The sequence below is a fragment of the Lytechinus variegatus genome, chromosome 5 (genome assembly GCF_018143015.1).
Source record: "Lytechinus variegatus isolate NC3 chromosome 5, Lvar_3.0, whole genome shotgun sequence".
NCBI lineage: Eukaryota > Metazoa > Echinodermata > Echinoidea > Temnopleuroida > Toxopneustidae > Lytechinus > Lytechinus variegatus.
The window spans coordinates 6154911-6171712 of NC_054744.1; the positions used below are offsets into that span (position 1 = coordinate 6154911).

At 34.9% G+C, this 16802-nt stretch overlaps 1 protein-coding gene across 1 annotated transcript in view; it reads left to right on the plus strand.

The window, feature by feature from the left end:
- Window positions 1-16802, plus strand: part of LOC121415143 — a 33723-nt gene that overhangs the window by 10858 nt on the left and 6063 nt on the right. The window contains exons 6-11 of the mRNA XM_041608275.1: window positions 1066-1147; window positions 6977-7087; window positions 9945-10043; window positions 11781-11969; window positions 12815-12903; window positions 13547-13625. Of these exons, the coding sequence (XP_041464209.1) occupies window positions 1066-1147; window positions 6977-7087; window positions 9945-10043; window positions 11781-11969; window positions 12815-12903; window positions 13547-13625 (649 nt within the window). The remainder of the gene's footprint in view (window positions 1-1065; window positions 1148-6976; window positions 7088-9944; window positions 10044-11780; window positions 11970-12814; window positions 12904-13546; window positions 13626-16802) is intronic.

Genomic DNA, 16802 nt, shown 5'->3' on the forward strand with positions numbered 1-16802 from the left:
GTCATCAATATCATCATCATCATCATCACAATCATCATCATCACCATCACCATCACCATCATCATCATCACAATCATCATCATCACAATCATCATCATCACCATCATCATCATCATCACCATTGGCAGCATTATCATAATCATCATCTTCACAATCATCATCATCATAATCATCATCATTACAATTATCATCATCATCAACATCATCATCATCGACATCATCATCATCATCATCATTATCATCACAATCATCATCATCACAATCATCATCATCGTCATCATCATCATCATCACAATTATCATCATCATCATCATCATCATCACAATCATAATCATCATCATAATCATCATCATCGTCATCATCATCACAATCATCATCATCATCATCATCACAGTCATCATCTTCATCATCATCATCATCACAATCATCGTCATCATCATCACAATCATCATCACCATCATCTTCATCATCATCACAATCATTATCGTCATCATCATCATTATCATCATCATCATCACAATCATTATCATCATCATCACTATCATCATCATCTTCATTATCCTCACAATCATCTTCATCACCATCATCATCATCATCACCATCATCATCACAATCATCGTCATCATCACCATCATCATCATCACCATCATCATCATCACAATCATTATCGTCATCATCACCATCATCATCATCATCATCACAATCATTATCATCATCATCACAATCATCATCACCATCATCATCACAATCATTATCATCATCATCATCACTATCATCATCATCTTCATCATCATCACAATCATCGTCATCACCATCATCATCATCATCATCATCACAATCATCATCGTCATCATCATCATCACAATCATCATCATCATAATCATCATCACCATAATCATCATCATCATCATCACAATCATACTTGCATTTTTTTTCTTCTAAGTTCAACTGAAATATTTTGTGTTGGGGAGAACTAGTGCAGGGTATCGTTAGCAAAAGCTTATGTGATTGCTCAAGTTTTCTCTTGAACTTTTACTCTTGTTTTTCTTTTGTGTGCTTGTATAGGAAAGTCATGGATACAGAAGAAACGTACACTCTCCTCCGAATTCCAGAAATGTACGAAGCTGTTAGCGACCACATACGACAGGTCAGGAGTTCTTGAAAATCGATAATCACCCATGTATTTTTGTTGAAAAATTAAGTCTTTCATTACATTTCTGTCAGAATGACTACACTGTTCATATTGCTGTTGCTACAACATGTACATGACAAAGCAAAAGTGAAATAAAAGAAAAATTATTATGGAATAGAAGCTTAATGATATTGGCTCAATTTTCATCTTTGAGTCAGAATATGTATTTCTTTCCTGTCCTTAATTAATTGCATTTATAAGCAATAGAGTACCGAAGTGATGACATCACAAAAAACCTTTTTTTGCACTTCCACGTTTTTTATACAATATTTTGGTAGCACATGATGAAAACCCCCTCTACCAAAATTTTGTGAGAATCGGCCCCTGGGGGCCCGAGATATGACCTCATGAATACGTAATTAGCCCTGTTGAAGTCAATGGTCTGGTTCCTCACTCTTCGAACCAGGCCAATAATACATTGACTTCAGTGGGGCTAATTATGTATTCATGAGGTCATACCTTGGGGCCCTATGGACCGATTCTCACCAAATTTGGGTTGTGGAGGTTTTTCCTCATGCTCTACCAAAATATGGTATGAAAAGCGCTGAAATGCAAAAAGTGAAAATTGATTCGGTTCTCTATAATCTTCATCAGCAATGACTACTGATTGGATGGATGCTACACGCTTCATTGTCGTGCCAATTTATGAGAAAAGTGGAGAAAGAATAAAAAGAAAAAAAAAATGTTTATTTTCTGTTTAAAAACACAGAAATTCTTCCTCTACTGGCAGTAAGTTCACATACATACACAAGCATAACAAAAATTCAGTGTCCATGTATTACTAGCATAGCAGACACAATACCTGTCATTTCTCTTTCTCCTTCTCATACTTTTGTTGTTTTTGTTCACATTTGACTGAATGATTTATTTATTCAGTTTTATTAATTATGATGTTTTATTTATATTTTATACTTTTATGGGGGGGGGGGGGGTTATCCTGTAAAGCGCTTAGGCACGTCGTTGTATTAAGCACTATACAGTGCGTATCAAAAAAACGGGACAGATTTGAAAAGTCTATAAAATTTTTGTTTGAAATTATGATGTCTATATTTTGGTGCTAATAGGTGCTCTAAGGTCTTATCTTTGAAATGCAATTTAAAAAAATAAATTTTGTTCATGCTTGAGCGAACACAGGACGTTTTTGTTGGGGGTTGAATGAGAGGCTTGCGCCAGAATTGCAGAATTTAGGTAATATGTTGATCTGACTTCTTGCTAATCAGGAGAGTTCTTCTGGCCCTTTTCATTATTTGTGCCACAATTTTCGAATTATGCTGTCAAATTTTATCTACAAATTTATTTATTTACTTGAATTATATTGTTTTTTCATTTAAACTTCTCTTACCTTTTAATTTCCCTTCATAAATAACTGAGAAAAAATATTTTTTGTCAACCCAAGCAAGAAGATTTGCACTATTAATTGGAAAAACTTGTGATTATTCAAATCCTTTTATCATATGAAAAAAAATATGTTATGTACCTTTAAAAGACATGAATCTATTTTTCAAGGGGTCATTGATTCTTTGATCATGTTAAATTGCTTGACAGGAAACACAGGAAGGGATTCATGTCTTTCAATGACAATGGTGTATTGCGTCAATTTTGAAGGAGCTAGATATGGCAGATCGGGTAAAATGTATTAAAAAGTTGTGAGGGAGCAAAGTGAGCATGCAAAAAATCCTACTTTTTTATCATAATATCAAACTTTGTGATAGATTTTGACATAATATTCAGTAAATCATATCATATTTTACTTTCTATCTTTCCTTTTATTTCCTGTCCACTTTTTTCTTTGTCTTCATTTTTTTAATCGAGGGGGGGGGGCATCCCGAGCCCCCGCCCATCTGTGTGGCACTGTTCAAAAGGGACCATTACCTTTGTAGCACACAATGAAAGGATTTGAAAAAAAAATCCACGCTCTCCCATACTTCGGTTGAAAATTGTTTTAGCTTGAAGAAGGAATATTCAAAGCTAACAGAGAGCATATTAAAAAGAAACAACAACAGAACAATTTAAGTAAATAAATAGATCTGAAAATGAATTTTGACCCCATGATTTGAAAATTATGGCAAAGATAATGAAAAGGATAAGAGGAAGTTTGCTAATGAGCAAGAAGTCCGATCATCATATTTATAATTTTATGCCATTTTGGCGCAAGCCTCCTTTGTAACCCCTGACAAAAACATTCCGTGTTCGCTCAAGCATGAACGAAACAAATTTGTTTTAATAGCATTTGAAAGATAAGACCTTAGAGCACCTATTAACACCAAAATATAGACATCATAATTTGAAACAAAAATTTTATAGACTTTTCAAATCTGTCCCGTTTTTTTTGATACGCACTGTATAGAAGGGAATTATTATTGTAATTATTATTCAGGCATGGAACGATGTGACAGAACCTATATACCGGTATGCATACCAAGTTGTAGAATATGCTGGTACTTGCCTTCAAGTGTTTTCCTCATGAAATACATGTAGATCTTGAATATTTTATGTGCATAGTCCTTTCATGATCCATTGACTAGCATGCATACAAGCATTGGGTGCAGTCATGGATCAGGTAGAGGGGGGGGGGGGGGTGCTACCCTTGCTCCCAAATCATACACTTGTGTTCTAATAATTTTTTTGAGGAATGTCCCTTTTGGAGGATAGAAAGGCAAATGGGAATGAAAGGCAAAAGTTCATCCCTTTCTTCTTTTCAAAACAAACAAATCAGAAAAAATTGCCATTTTCTCTTACTACAAGCAGGTATAAAATAAAATACCTGGTGAGTGTTTCAAAAAGCTGTTCGTAAGTTAAGAATGACTTTTAGAAAGACTGGTGAACCTTTCCTACGCGCAAAAAAATCACTAATGAAGATTTAATGGTGAATATCATTGACCACAATAAAGGATCACCAGTCGTTCTTAACTTACAAACAGCTTAATGAAACGGCCCTCTGAATATGCCCCTGAACGGATAGAGATACTTCTTAATGATGAAAATTAATGGATGATTCCGCATAGTGTTTCTAGTGAAACAGTAGGCATGTATACATGTACATGCTTTAGTTCTAAAGAGAGATTAATTACACAAACAAAAGGGGAAAACTGATTAGAGATTAGATGGCAAATTAAAGTAAACTTCAAGTGTCACATTATTTTAGTTATGATATTCTATTCTCTATTTAATATAAGAGTGTTAAAATTGCCCTTTTAATTTAAGCAGCTTATTTGCATTGTATAGCGATATCCTGATAAAATGCTTTTATGATTTTGACTGAGTAAAAGTTCATGCCTGAGGCTCGTCATATGGTTCCTTGATATGAAAAAAAGGTTAATTGCCAATTCGTCCACTGCCAACTTGTCCACTCACCACATGGTCTATCTTCAGTCTAATGCCATTCAGTCCATCAACATTTCGTCTAACAACCAGTTGGGCCACTAACCATTTGGTCCAATCATCACTTCGTCTAATCACCAGTTCATCTATTACCATTTCGTCTAATAACCAGTTGGTCTATTGCCCATTTTCTTTTCATTCATTTTGCACAATTAAAGTAGAAATATATTGAAAATCGTAAAACTGGAGAATCATATATCACAATAAAGGAGAAAATAAGGAGAACACGATGGTGTACATCATTTATCATGGAGACGGATGAAACTCAGTTAATTGATAGTTTAAAGTTCTCTCTCTGAATGCTTCAAACACGCAGAATTACGTCCGCGAAATTGGGGATTTTTTTATGACGTCACTGTCTGTACGAGAGGCGTGATTGGCTCTCCCACGTGAAGCTCCACTTGCATGCAAAACCTGTTGCAAGGGTACATTTTCTCCACATTGTCACTGAATACTTCGATCCCGAAATGATCGAAAGAAAACCCAGAATTTTATCTAGATTTGGATTTTCAAATTGATGATTTTGAGATGAAGAGAATGATGATGAAGTGATTCAACACAGTGAGGTAGTTGGAGGTAAATTGGGGGAATTACGCCGATGATGATGATGATGAAAATTCAACTTGCAACACAATCACAAGTAAAGTCATGTACATACCGATTCGCTACCAATTCATGCTGCTGGAAGTGCTAGCTACACCGCGCGGGCCAAATTGAATTCATGCTGAACATGAATAACCACATCCAGACAGTCTATCATAAGAAGGAAAATGATATAACTGTACTTACAAACAAGTGAATAATCCGAACCTGAAGGCAAATCAACTCAACGAATATCGATATGGCATATGCACTGACGATAAACTTCATGTGGCTGGATAGATTGTCACTCGTTCTGTTAGATGTAACTTTTATCTCATTAATTTGACAAAATTACGAAACTCGGGGAATTATTATTCTATATAAAAATATAGTAACATCTCTTATCATTTTTTGAATTACGATAAAACCTGTTTTGAAGGAAAACGTTGAGGTAAATTAAAATTAGATGTAAAAGATCATCCCATCATGCGTAGCATTATGTGATCGTAAACAAACCATCACAACAACACATGCCGTATTGTTTGCTCGCCTTGGCTGAGACTGAGAGAATAGATCTATGTACGTGTTGCACAGCTCTCAATCAGCAAGGAAAGGAATACGTGCATGTTTGCGATGGTTTGTTTGCAATGACATACAAGCTACGCATGTTGGGGGGGGGGATTTAAAAGTAATTTTAGTTTTCCTTCAAAAGAGGTTTTATCGTAATACAAAAAATAATAAGAGATGTTACTATATTTTTATAGATATAAATAATTCCCCGAGTTTCGTAATTTTGTCAAATTAATGAGTTACAAATTACAAACAGAACGAGTGACAATCTATCCCAGCCACATGAAGTTTATCGTCGGTGCATATCGTCTGCTGCTATTCGTTGAGTTGATTTGCTTTCAGGTTAATTCGGATTATTCACTTGTTTGTAAGTACAGTTATATCATTATTTTCCTTCTTATGATAGACTCTCTCTGGATGTGGTTATTCATTTTCATGGATTAAATTGGGCCCGCGCGGTGTACGTATAGCTACCACTTGTAGCAGCAGCTGCATGAGTTGGTAGCGAATCGGCATGTACATGACTTTACTTGTGATCGTCAGGCAAGTTGAATTTTCATCATAATCATCGGCATTGTTCCCCCATTATTTACCTCCAACTACCTCACTGTGTTGTTCACTTCATCATCATTCTCTTCATCTTTAAAATCATCAGTTTGAAAATCCAAATCTAGATAAAATTCTGGGTTTTCTTTCATTTCGTGATAGAAGTATTCAGTGACATTGTGGATAAAAAGTACCCACGCAACAGGTTTTGCATGCAAGTGGAGCTTCACGTGGGAGAGCCAATCACGCCTCTCGTACAGACAGTGACGTCATCAAATTCCAGTCAATTCAGAGACCGATGCGAGGCATATTTCGGAGGGGCATTTTAGCGTTTTTTAATCGGCGATTTTCACCTTTTTGTATTATTTTCGGTATTTTTGAATGACCCACTGATGATCCCCACATCATTACCTTTCCATTGATATATAATAAGACCACATTCATAATCAATATATTTCTCCTTTAACACTTTAGTTTAATTAGACCAAATGGTATGGACTGTTAAAATGGCTATTGGACCAAATGGTTATGAGATGGAATGGCATTAGACTAAATGAAAGTGGACCATGTGGTGAGTGGACGAACTGATGGTCGATCAAATGACAGTAGACGGGTTGGCAATTGGACTAATTGGCATTAGATGAATGGAAATAAAAAGAAAAAAAATATACATGTCAATCTATGTATTCTCCTTTCATTATGCAGATATCTAAAGGAACATCTCCCAACTCTAAGCACTATTCCTGTCACTGTATTTTTTAGACTGTTTGGCAAAGATATCGTTGTTGGGGAATTGGTGTTGCAGCCCCATTCGAGGTGAGAAAATTCATTTTGATAATTTTTAGCTCATCCGGCCCGAAGGGCAAGATGAGCTTATGCCGTGGCGTGGCGTCCGTCGTGTGTCGTCCGTCCACAATTTCAAAATGCTACTACTTTGCCATTTCAAGTCCGATTTCAATTCTGTTTGCCTTATATGATAGCACTAGGTGGGGGATTCAAAGCCTGTACACAGAATTTTTAAATTCATTAAATACATGTATGCTAATTTATGCACATTTTTCAAAATTCACAAAAAATGCTTCTTTATTTGTTGACCAATTTTGAATTTTTTGCTTCCATCTGGTAGAGCTTCATGAGGTTCACCAAAATCTACACATAATTTTGAAATTTTGACTAGAACAATTTTAATGCTAATTCATGCGAAATTAATACACCTGTATATGCAAATTTTGAAAAATTCACATAAAATGCTTCTTTTCTTTATATGTCGACCGATTTTGATTTTTTTTCTTCCATCTGGTAGAGCTTCACGAGGTTCACCAATCTTCTTCACAGAATTTTGAAATTTTGATTAGAACAATTTTTATGCTAATTCATGGGAAATTAATTTATTCATATTTTTAAAAATTCACATAAAATGCTTTTTCTTCTTTAATTGTTGACCGATTTTTACTTTTTTTCTTCTTCCATTTTGTAGAACTTTATGAGGTTCACCAAACTTCTACACAGAATTACAAAGAAATGTTTTTTCTTCTTCATTTGTTGATCAATTTCAATTTTGTTTGCTTTATATAATAGCTCGAGGTGGTGATACAAAATTTCAACATAGAATTTTGAAACTCATTAAATATGCTAATTTATTCATATATTTTCAAAACTCACAAAAATTACTTATTTATTTGTTGATTGACTTTGGTTATTTTTGTTCCATCTGAGAGCTACATTAGGTTCACCAAGGTTCTACACAGAGTTAAGAAACTTTGACTAGATAATTATTAATACTTAATTCATATGAAATTTATTCATAGATCACAAAAAAATGCTTCTATGTCATTTCTTCATCAATTTCAATTCTATATCCTCAATTTATGTCACCAATATAATTCACTACAGTGTCAACTGGGCTGAAATTAAAATTGTGTTAAATTTTGTTGCAAGATGCCGGATGAGCTGATGTGCTAGTTTTTCTGTTTTAAGGTGAAAAAGTTGTACAGTAATGATCATAGAAAAAGGGACATACAAAATTTTGTAAAACATTTGTTAAAAAGAGGAGTGTGTACCAGGGATAAATGTACACTACACATTGGACGTATCAGAGAATTAATCAACAAAGGTACGCAAGGCTTCTCGATCTGACATGAGAGTTGGTAAATCATGTAACAAATTATTTGTATCCCTACTTACATATGTAATCAACAAAATTTAAAGGTCGCTGTCCTCTCGTTTTATGAGGGAGGCGCAACAAAAGTACATGTACATCAGAAATAACTTCCTTCTCACTACAGGAACAGTGACCAGCAAATCTCATACTACGTTTAATTACTGTGGTGGAGATAGGTGGAAGATCTCCATAAATTTCATCTTTTGTTTTGCGATCTCTCCAACTAATATTTTGTAACCTCATTAAAAGTCAACTATATGTGCCATCTAGTCTATCTTTTAAAGGACCTTGATTGTCTATGTTTCTGAACCATACAAAAGGATAGTTTCTACACATGCTCTAAACAGAAAGAGAGTTTTGTAGACAGAGAATCAAATGCAGCTTACTACATGCATTACATGCAAATCAAAGAGAAATTCCAGTAGTTGCAGTAAACACTGATTTCATGAGAAAGTTTGTAAAACAAGGCTTAATTGTCAGTATATCATCGAGGATCGAGATCTGGTACGTTTACATTAACTGAACTTTGTGAATCTTGAAATCTACGCTGAAAAATGTTCACACCGAAGATCCCCAACACAGATAAGCGCACGTGGGACGATGTATAATTATTGCTTAGAGTGTCGGGCCCGATGCTCTACCCGAATCCTGTGCTTATTTGCTGATTTCTCAGCAATTACACAATTTCTTCCAGAATCCTTTGGCACATGCGTTTTATTTATACAAACAGACACTCTGTTGGTCATTTCATTGGATTCTGTACGAACTCATTTTGATATCGTTACCAAAACTAGCATTTACCTTTAATGTAAAAAAATTTGCAAAGCACAAGACACATGCTCACAAGCATTCATAATTTTCATTCAGCTCTCTGACAGGGAAGATGTTTCCATCAATGGTAACATTGCTTGTAGGGACACTTCTGTGGTTGGAAAAAATTGAAACAATATTTTTAAGGGTTTTCATTCTTATGTTAATTATTCAGGAAGAATAATCTAATTTTAAAAAAAGTTCAACGCAATGGTTCACTTGCTTCTCATATGCCCTTGAATTCGAGCTACATGTATGATTCCAATGGCTGATATGTTTGGACCAAGGATTTATAAGTATAGTCCCATTGCTACATTTTCGGGTACAGTTCCAGCATGATTTCAAAATCTCTCAACTTACATGCACACAAAATTTCCAATGTATGATATTCAGCATTTCTCAATAAAGTGGAGGCAGTTTCTTTCATAATTCAATGACCCCAATGGCTGATATGTTTGGGCCTCGGATTTACGAGTATAGTCCCATTGCTACATTTTCGTGTACTGTTCCAGCATGATTTCAAAGTCTCTCAACATACATGTACACAAAATTTCCATTGTCTAATATTTAGCATTTCCCAATCAAGTGAAGGCAGTTTCTTTCATAATTCAATATCCTGGCCTAAACTGAAAGCTATTATTTTTACACAAATGAAGTTTGCAGACTGACTGTAGTTCATTTTTTGTTGATTTTTGTTTTCAGCATGGCTCAAATCAAAGAGATGTTGTTTCTTCGAATCAGAGAGAGACAGGACAGGGTTGCCGTGTATAGAGAACCTAATGTCCATTACCTTCTTATCAGGTCAGTACAATAGCATACCAATGTACCATATAGTAATTTTGCCAGTAGGCTACAACCGAGGATGAAAAATTCCCCCTTTACTTTCGAAATAAAGGCCCGTGGGGTGTTTCATAAAGCAGTTCGTAAGACCGGTGAACCTTTCTTACGCGCTAATCCATCACAAATGAACATTTTTTTGGATATCATTTACCACGAGAAAGGATCACCAGTCGTTCTTAAAGTCGCTCTTAACTTGCGAACAGCTTTATGAAATGGCCCCCTGGTATATTTGTTTTATATCCTACATTTAATAAGCTAGAACAATAGATCTTGATAATCTAGTTCTTGTACACGTAGTTCATATTTTGTAAATCTGAACCAAAATATAGATAACGCGCTGCGCTGACTGATCTACTTTTCCTGAAGCTATGTGCTCTGCAGGACGCAGATTTGTGCCTGCACCGTCCCTCCATGGCTTGCCCGGTAGAGTCACCTCGCTGATTGGTGCGCCTGAGAGATTGCATGATCTGTGTCAATGATCTGTGACGTCAATGATGGAATAGTGCACTATTCCACCACTGACATCACGGAATAGTTAATATTCTTAATAGTGGGCATTTAATTTTCAACATCATTGCAAAATAGTGAGAATATGATTGGGCAAATGATGCTATTTAGACCAATCAGCATACAGGATTTAATTTATGTAGGATATAATAATAATAACCAGCATTTTAAAGAGAAAGTTCACCCTGATAAAAAGTTTATTTCAAGATAGCAGATACATATTTTTTTTGAGGGGGGGAATATTGGTGAAGGTTTGAGGGAAACCCATCAAAGATTAAAAAATTATTAGCATTTTGATTTTTTTTTATTTGTGACATCATATGCATGTATATTGTATTTTAAAAAAATCAATGAAATGTCATTTCTCAAGAAATTTGAAATTTATTTCACTGTAGCTTCAGTGTATCAATAGACAAATTATTTCACACCTGCTCCTGAGAGAATTTTTTCTTTCATTATGAACCATTATAAAATTGAAATTTATGTGTTTTATATTACACAACATATGGGGCAGCTGCTCATATATGTCACAAATCAAAAAACCTATAATTGAAATGATGATGTTGATGATGATGATGATGAAGATAATGAAATAACAAATGATATAAGATTTATGTAGTGCACGTACATGTATCCATCCTGTAAGGTGCTCAAGGTGATCCTATGTTACCCTGGCTAGGCTAGTCTACCGATTTAAGTGCTCAAAGCTTTTTGAGGAATTACTTCTTGCCAGTACCCATTTACCTCACCTGGTAAAAGTGCAGCACAATGTGGGTAAATTTCTTGCTGAAGGGAAACATGCCATGGCTGGAATTCGAACCCATGTCCCTCAGATTGAAAGACAAGGAGATGATGATGTAATGATGATTATGATTGATGATGATGAGGATGATGATGATGAGGAGGATGATGATGATGAAGATGATGATGGTGGTGGTGGTGGTGATGATGATGATGATGATGATGATGATGGAATGATGATGATGAGGATGATGATGGTGGTGGTGGTGTTGGTGGTGGTGGTGGTGGTGATGGTGATGATTATGATGATGGTGATGAGGATGATGATGATTTGATGACGACGATGGTGATGATGATGGTGATGATAATGATGATGATGAAGATGATAATGATGATAATGTTAATAATGATAATGCTAATAATGCTAATAATAATCTCAATTTCTTCCAGGCCATATGGTAAAGAGCACATCGTTGTAGATGAGGCTCTCATATTCACTCTCCTCGCCCAAGATAACCCCTATAATACGGATCAGAATGAACTGGTTACCTTGTTACACAGCGAATCCATCCCTGTCTTAGAATATGGCATCCAACCAGGATGTGATATCGTCATCTTTGGAGAGGTCAAACTGAGAAGGTAATGCATTATGGGATGCATGTATTTGTGTTCACAGTGGCAGAACCAGACAGGGGTTTTGAGAATCACAAACTTGAAGATATTCTAGCTAAATCAAAGAAATTTGTCCATCTGAGTTCCATTTTAATACATAAAATTTTAGTTTTTTTATGGAAATGGTGAAAATATGCAAAGTACATTATAAACTTTAAAATCTCTGTGGTCGCAACCTTTCACTAACCACTGAAGGCTGCATCAGGCTATTGAACACAACACGTCTTTCCAAGCGAATTTGCAACAAAGAAAGTCAGAAGACCCTAGTTTACACGTGGCTTGGTTCCAGAGGGGCAGGAAGTCAGTCACATGAGAAACAGATCTGAATTCCTGTAGAATTCGGTCCCAGGGGTGTGGTAGCTGAAACCGCAAATCATCTCTCTGATTCAACGAGGGCTTCTCGACCCTCTCCCAAATAGCTTTCTTCAGACCTCACTGGGAGCAACTGCTTTCTCTGTTGAGGATCACCACGTCCTTGTTCTTGAAAGAATGTCCTGTAGCGTTATGGTGGATAAATATCTCCAACTCAAGAATAACAGCGAAACCAGTAGAATTTCTGTGTTGGTACACACAAGCTTTCAGTGATTTTTGTGAGTGACAGATGTAGGCATCCTGACAACCGTTTTGCTCACATCTGATACCGTACACCAGGTTTCACTCCTTGTCCTTAACTGGCTCGTCCTTTGACATGAACCAACAGTTTTCTCAGAGTACCATGTAGCTCAAAGTATACATGTACCTGGTGGAAATGCCATGTGTGTTTAGAGTGTAAGGATTTTAATGAATTCAAGTTATTTTTTTATATACAACAGCGAGCTACCAAGACCGTGTTTCACAGCCTTGTTTGAAGAAGGAGAAGAGAAGATGGATTACTTCACTTGCAAGGATTGTTCATTTAACTGTAAGTAGAGAATCTTTCATGATTTACTCTCTTTGGCTTGAATACATGAAGATGGAGTGTTGGTTCATTTGGTAGAGCGTCCATCTAAAAAAAGTGGTTATGTTGCCATCATAAGCTCGAAATCGGAAAGTTGAGTCGGTTGTTCTTTTTAAAATTTCTTAGGTACCTTTGCTGCTGCTCTGTGCATAGAAAATCATGCACGGGAGGAAATATTTGCATCGTTGAACATGTCAAAATGCATATCTTAAGTGTTTTATTAAGACACCGAAATCAAATTTGAGCAAATTCTCCAACAAAATATTGCATTTTCTCACAAAAACACGATTGCATTTGTATATTTGGGTTTGCAAAAAAATGAAAACCTTTTCTTTTGCATTCACGCTAGGTAGAATGAGGGCAACATAATTTTTTAAAGGTCTAATGATTAATATCATCTAGCATAAAAATCAGCAAGATGATCAATTAATAATCTCCATGTAATATTGGCCTAGGATTGTTATATTTACATTTTAAAAAGGCAGAAAAATTAACCCATTGATTAGAGTGTTTCAAAGCTTGTCATTTAACACATCATATGATGTGAAATGTCTCATTATGATTTTATTTTTTTAGTGTAATTGATGTATTTGCTTGTTTTTTAAAGGGGTATGTCGGTCATGCCGGGATCATTGCCACAAAGATCACGAGACAACTCCATACGTTATGGGACATCAACCAACATGGTAAGATTCATATTTGGACAGTGCTATGAAGTGTGTTCGTCTGACCCCTTTAACAGTCAGAGGACAGTTCCTCTTCGCCAATCAAAACCAATCATTTCACTGAAATCTTCGGCACTGACAATTTAATCAGTGCCCACAACTTTCCATGAAGTGCTCCCAAGTGATTTGGTTCTTTTTTGGGAGCTTTCATTTGAAAGGTTGTGAAGATCTGTTGCTTTGGTGTGAAGTCAGTTTTCATGGTGTCATGCCTGGCTGGTTCTAAACAGAGTCGCAACTGACGGTTGTCTGTACACATATTTGGCTTTGGCTCGTCTGAAAAATAGGCTGCAAGCGATCAAATTCTGATAGCAGCCATTTTCTCCTATGAGAAACACGCTTTTATTCGGCGGGTTCATTTGTTTAGAACCAGGTCACCATGACCCAATGGCAAGTGACGTCATCGCTTCGCGGCCGTTAATGGCAAAACGATGTATCTGCAAAATGCACATTCGTAGAAAAATCACTTTGAAGTTACAGCTTTTGTCTTTCTTCAAAGAAAATTTCCCAGTATTGAATTTAGTTAGATTCATTAGAATGTCATTTAAATCATCTTCCTTAATAGTTTTCATCATATTTAACTTGTTATTATCATCAAAATAACTGTTTATATGTAGATACAGCATTTAGCCAAAATATCCAACTGTCCTTATTCAAGGCTCCACATTAACTTTTTTTGGTGGTGGCCCATTCGGGCCACCAAAACCTTCAAATCATTTTTTTTGGTGGCCCATTAGTAAAGTTTGGTGGCCCGAAAAATATAAAGAAAAACATTAATTAAAAATGAATAAAACAAACTGAAATATTCTGCAGTCACTTCCACGTACCACTATTCTTTGTACATCTTGTATGTAAATCGTGCTTGCTGTTATTTTGTGGTAATATATAAATTGTTCTATCATTGTGAATATGAAATGATTGAAAGAAAATAAAAGAATTTAAATAAAAGAAATGAAAGAAAAAAAATTGAGAAAAAAAAGAAAATGTAAGAAAAATGAATAAGACAAAATTATCAGAAAAAATGGGGAAAATTATTATTATTATTCAGTAGAAACATGTTCTTTAATCAGGCATATTCAATGGGAAAGGGTATAAATGGTTTAATCACTGTAAAAAAAAAACGACAGAAAAAAATAAGAAAACGGCAAGTTATCTGGAAAAAACAGTGAGAAAATTCCTTCCCTATATTTGACAAAATGATGGAAAAAATTCACATTTCATATCAATAAAATGCCTTCCCAAGTATTTACTTCCTTAAGAGTGGTTTAAGAAGTCATTTATAAACAAGAAAGAAAGAAGCTGTCTATTCAAGACAGCTTCGAAAATAAACCAAATATCAACATACATACAAATGCACATGTGGGACTGTGATGTACTCACCTATGTGTTTTATGTGTATTAATGCATTTGGAAATCGGTCTTTTTGAGTCAAAATAGAGGTCATAATTCCTCCTTTTAATGCTTGCAAATTATCAGGTTTCAGTAATATGGACTGTAGAAGGGCATTTCATTGGTGTAAAATGTGACTTTGACGTAGATTTTCAAAGTTCTGGGGAAGATTTCTTAGCAGTAATCATATCGCTCACGTCATATCTCATAATATTGGTACAAATTGAAAAAAAATAAGACACGAGCTTTAAAATGCCTTAATTCTATTTATTTGGAAACCTTGTAAATAATCATTTTATACATAAATTCAAAATACTGAAGGAATGATCATTCATTTGATTCATTGATTTCAATAAACTTCATTAATTAGGCAAATTCTTCAATGAAAAAATGATTAAATTAGAATAATTTGAGGAAATTAATTATCATTTAAAGCAATGGAGATGTTTTATATAATTCATGTCAAATTTAGAACGTATACGTGCAATAAGTGTACAAATAAGAACATTTTCTTTAATCATCACTCTACTGTTGTATATAAAGCAACAAAGGAATACATAATACATTACAATACAAAATAAATATCAGTACACTACACATCACAATAGAATGCCCAGGACAAGACGTATAAATGAGAAAACATGATATTCTTTGTAGTAAATTTTGTGTTCTCAACCTCTATGGTGCTGTAAGACTTTTTGAACAAAATTGTTGATGCTGCTACAAATGAATCGTTTTAATGGGAATATTTACCATTCCGTCAAAGGCCTTAGAAACCAGTAATCATGAAATCCTCATTGTTACGTTATATAACTACAGCCTTCATTGCATAACTGACAAATGGTTTCCTAGTTAATAAAAGCAAGAATGCAAAATATTGTTACATTTCAAAAAAAGAATGTGCATAAAATCTTGAATCTTGCATTTATACCTATAATCCTTGTTTGAACTCAATTGAGTCGATATTTTCTTGCAATTTCAAGTCATTCATTTAGCTGATTTTACAAAATGAGGATGACAATAATGATAACAATGATAATAATAATAATTCTGATTTACCTGTCAGCTAATATCAGTGTATCAATTGTGAAAAAAGATCCCTTTCTGACATTTAATAAAGAACTAATTTCAGTAAAAAAAGGGTAACCTCATTGTTGATGAAATTACTTTCTAGAAAGGGTAAAGTCATCCACCCCGGCACTTTGGCAGTTTAATTCTAAAACTGACAAAATAATTACAGCATAAGGTGTATACATTATCTTGATGTTTAATGTAATACAAACATCAATGCATATTATTCATTAAAGGGCTCATGAATCGTGATAGTTTTAGTGTTGTTCTGCTCTTTGTATCACATATAATACATGTATATGGGCATCTTATAACAGCGCTGCATGTTTGTATATACATTACCAACCAATGCACTTTTGAATCAATGGCAGCTGAAAATTAATTAGTTCAGAGATAAGGTCACTTCCCATTCCTCTGTTCCTTGTCCGGATGAATGGTAATTGTCCCTTGATTAACTGTAAAACTGTATGTTCTATGTAGGACTGGGCCTTGTCTGAGCTAAGAAAATAAAAAAACATACAAAAACAAAACAAGTAAATCACCTAAACCAGGAAAAGCTATGAGGGCATACATCAGTTATGCTTACATTCTACAGTATCTCATATCATATTTATGGCCAGGATTGTCATAAAACAACCAAACTCAAAGCCAAACCAAATGAAATATATTTCAACCCAGTCT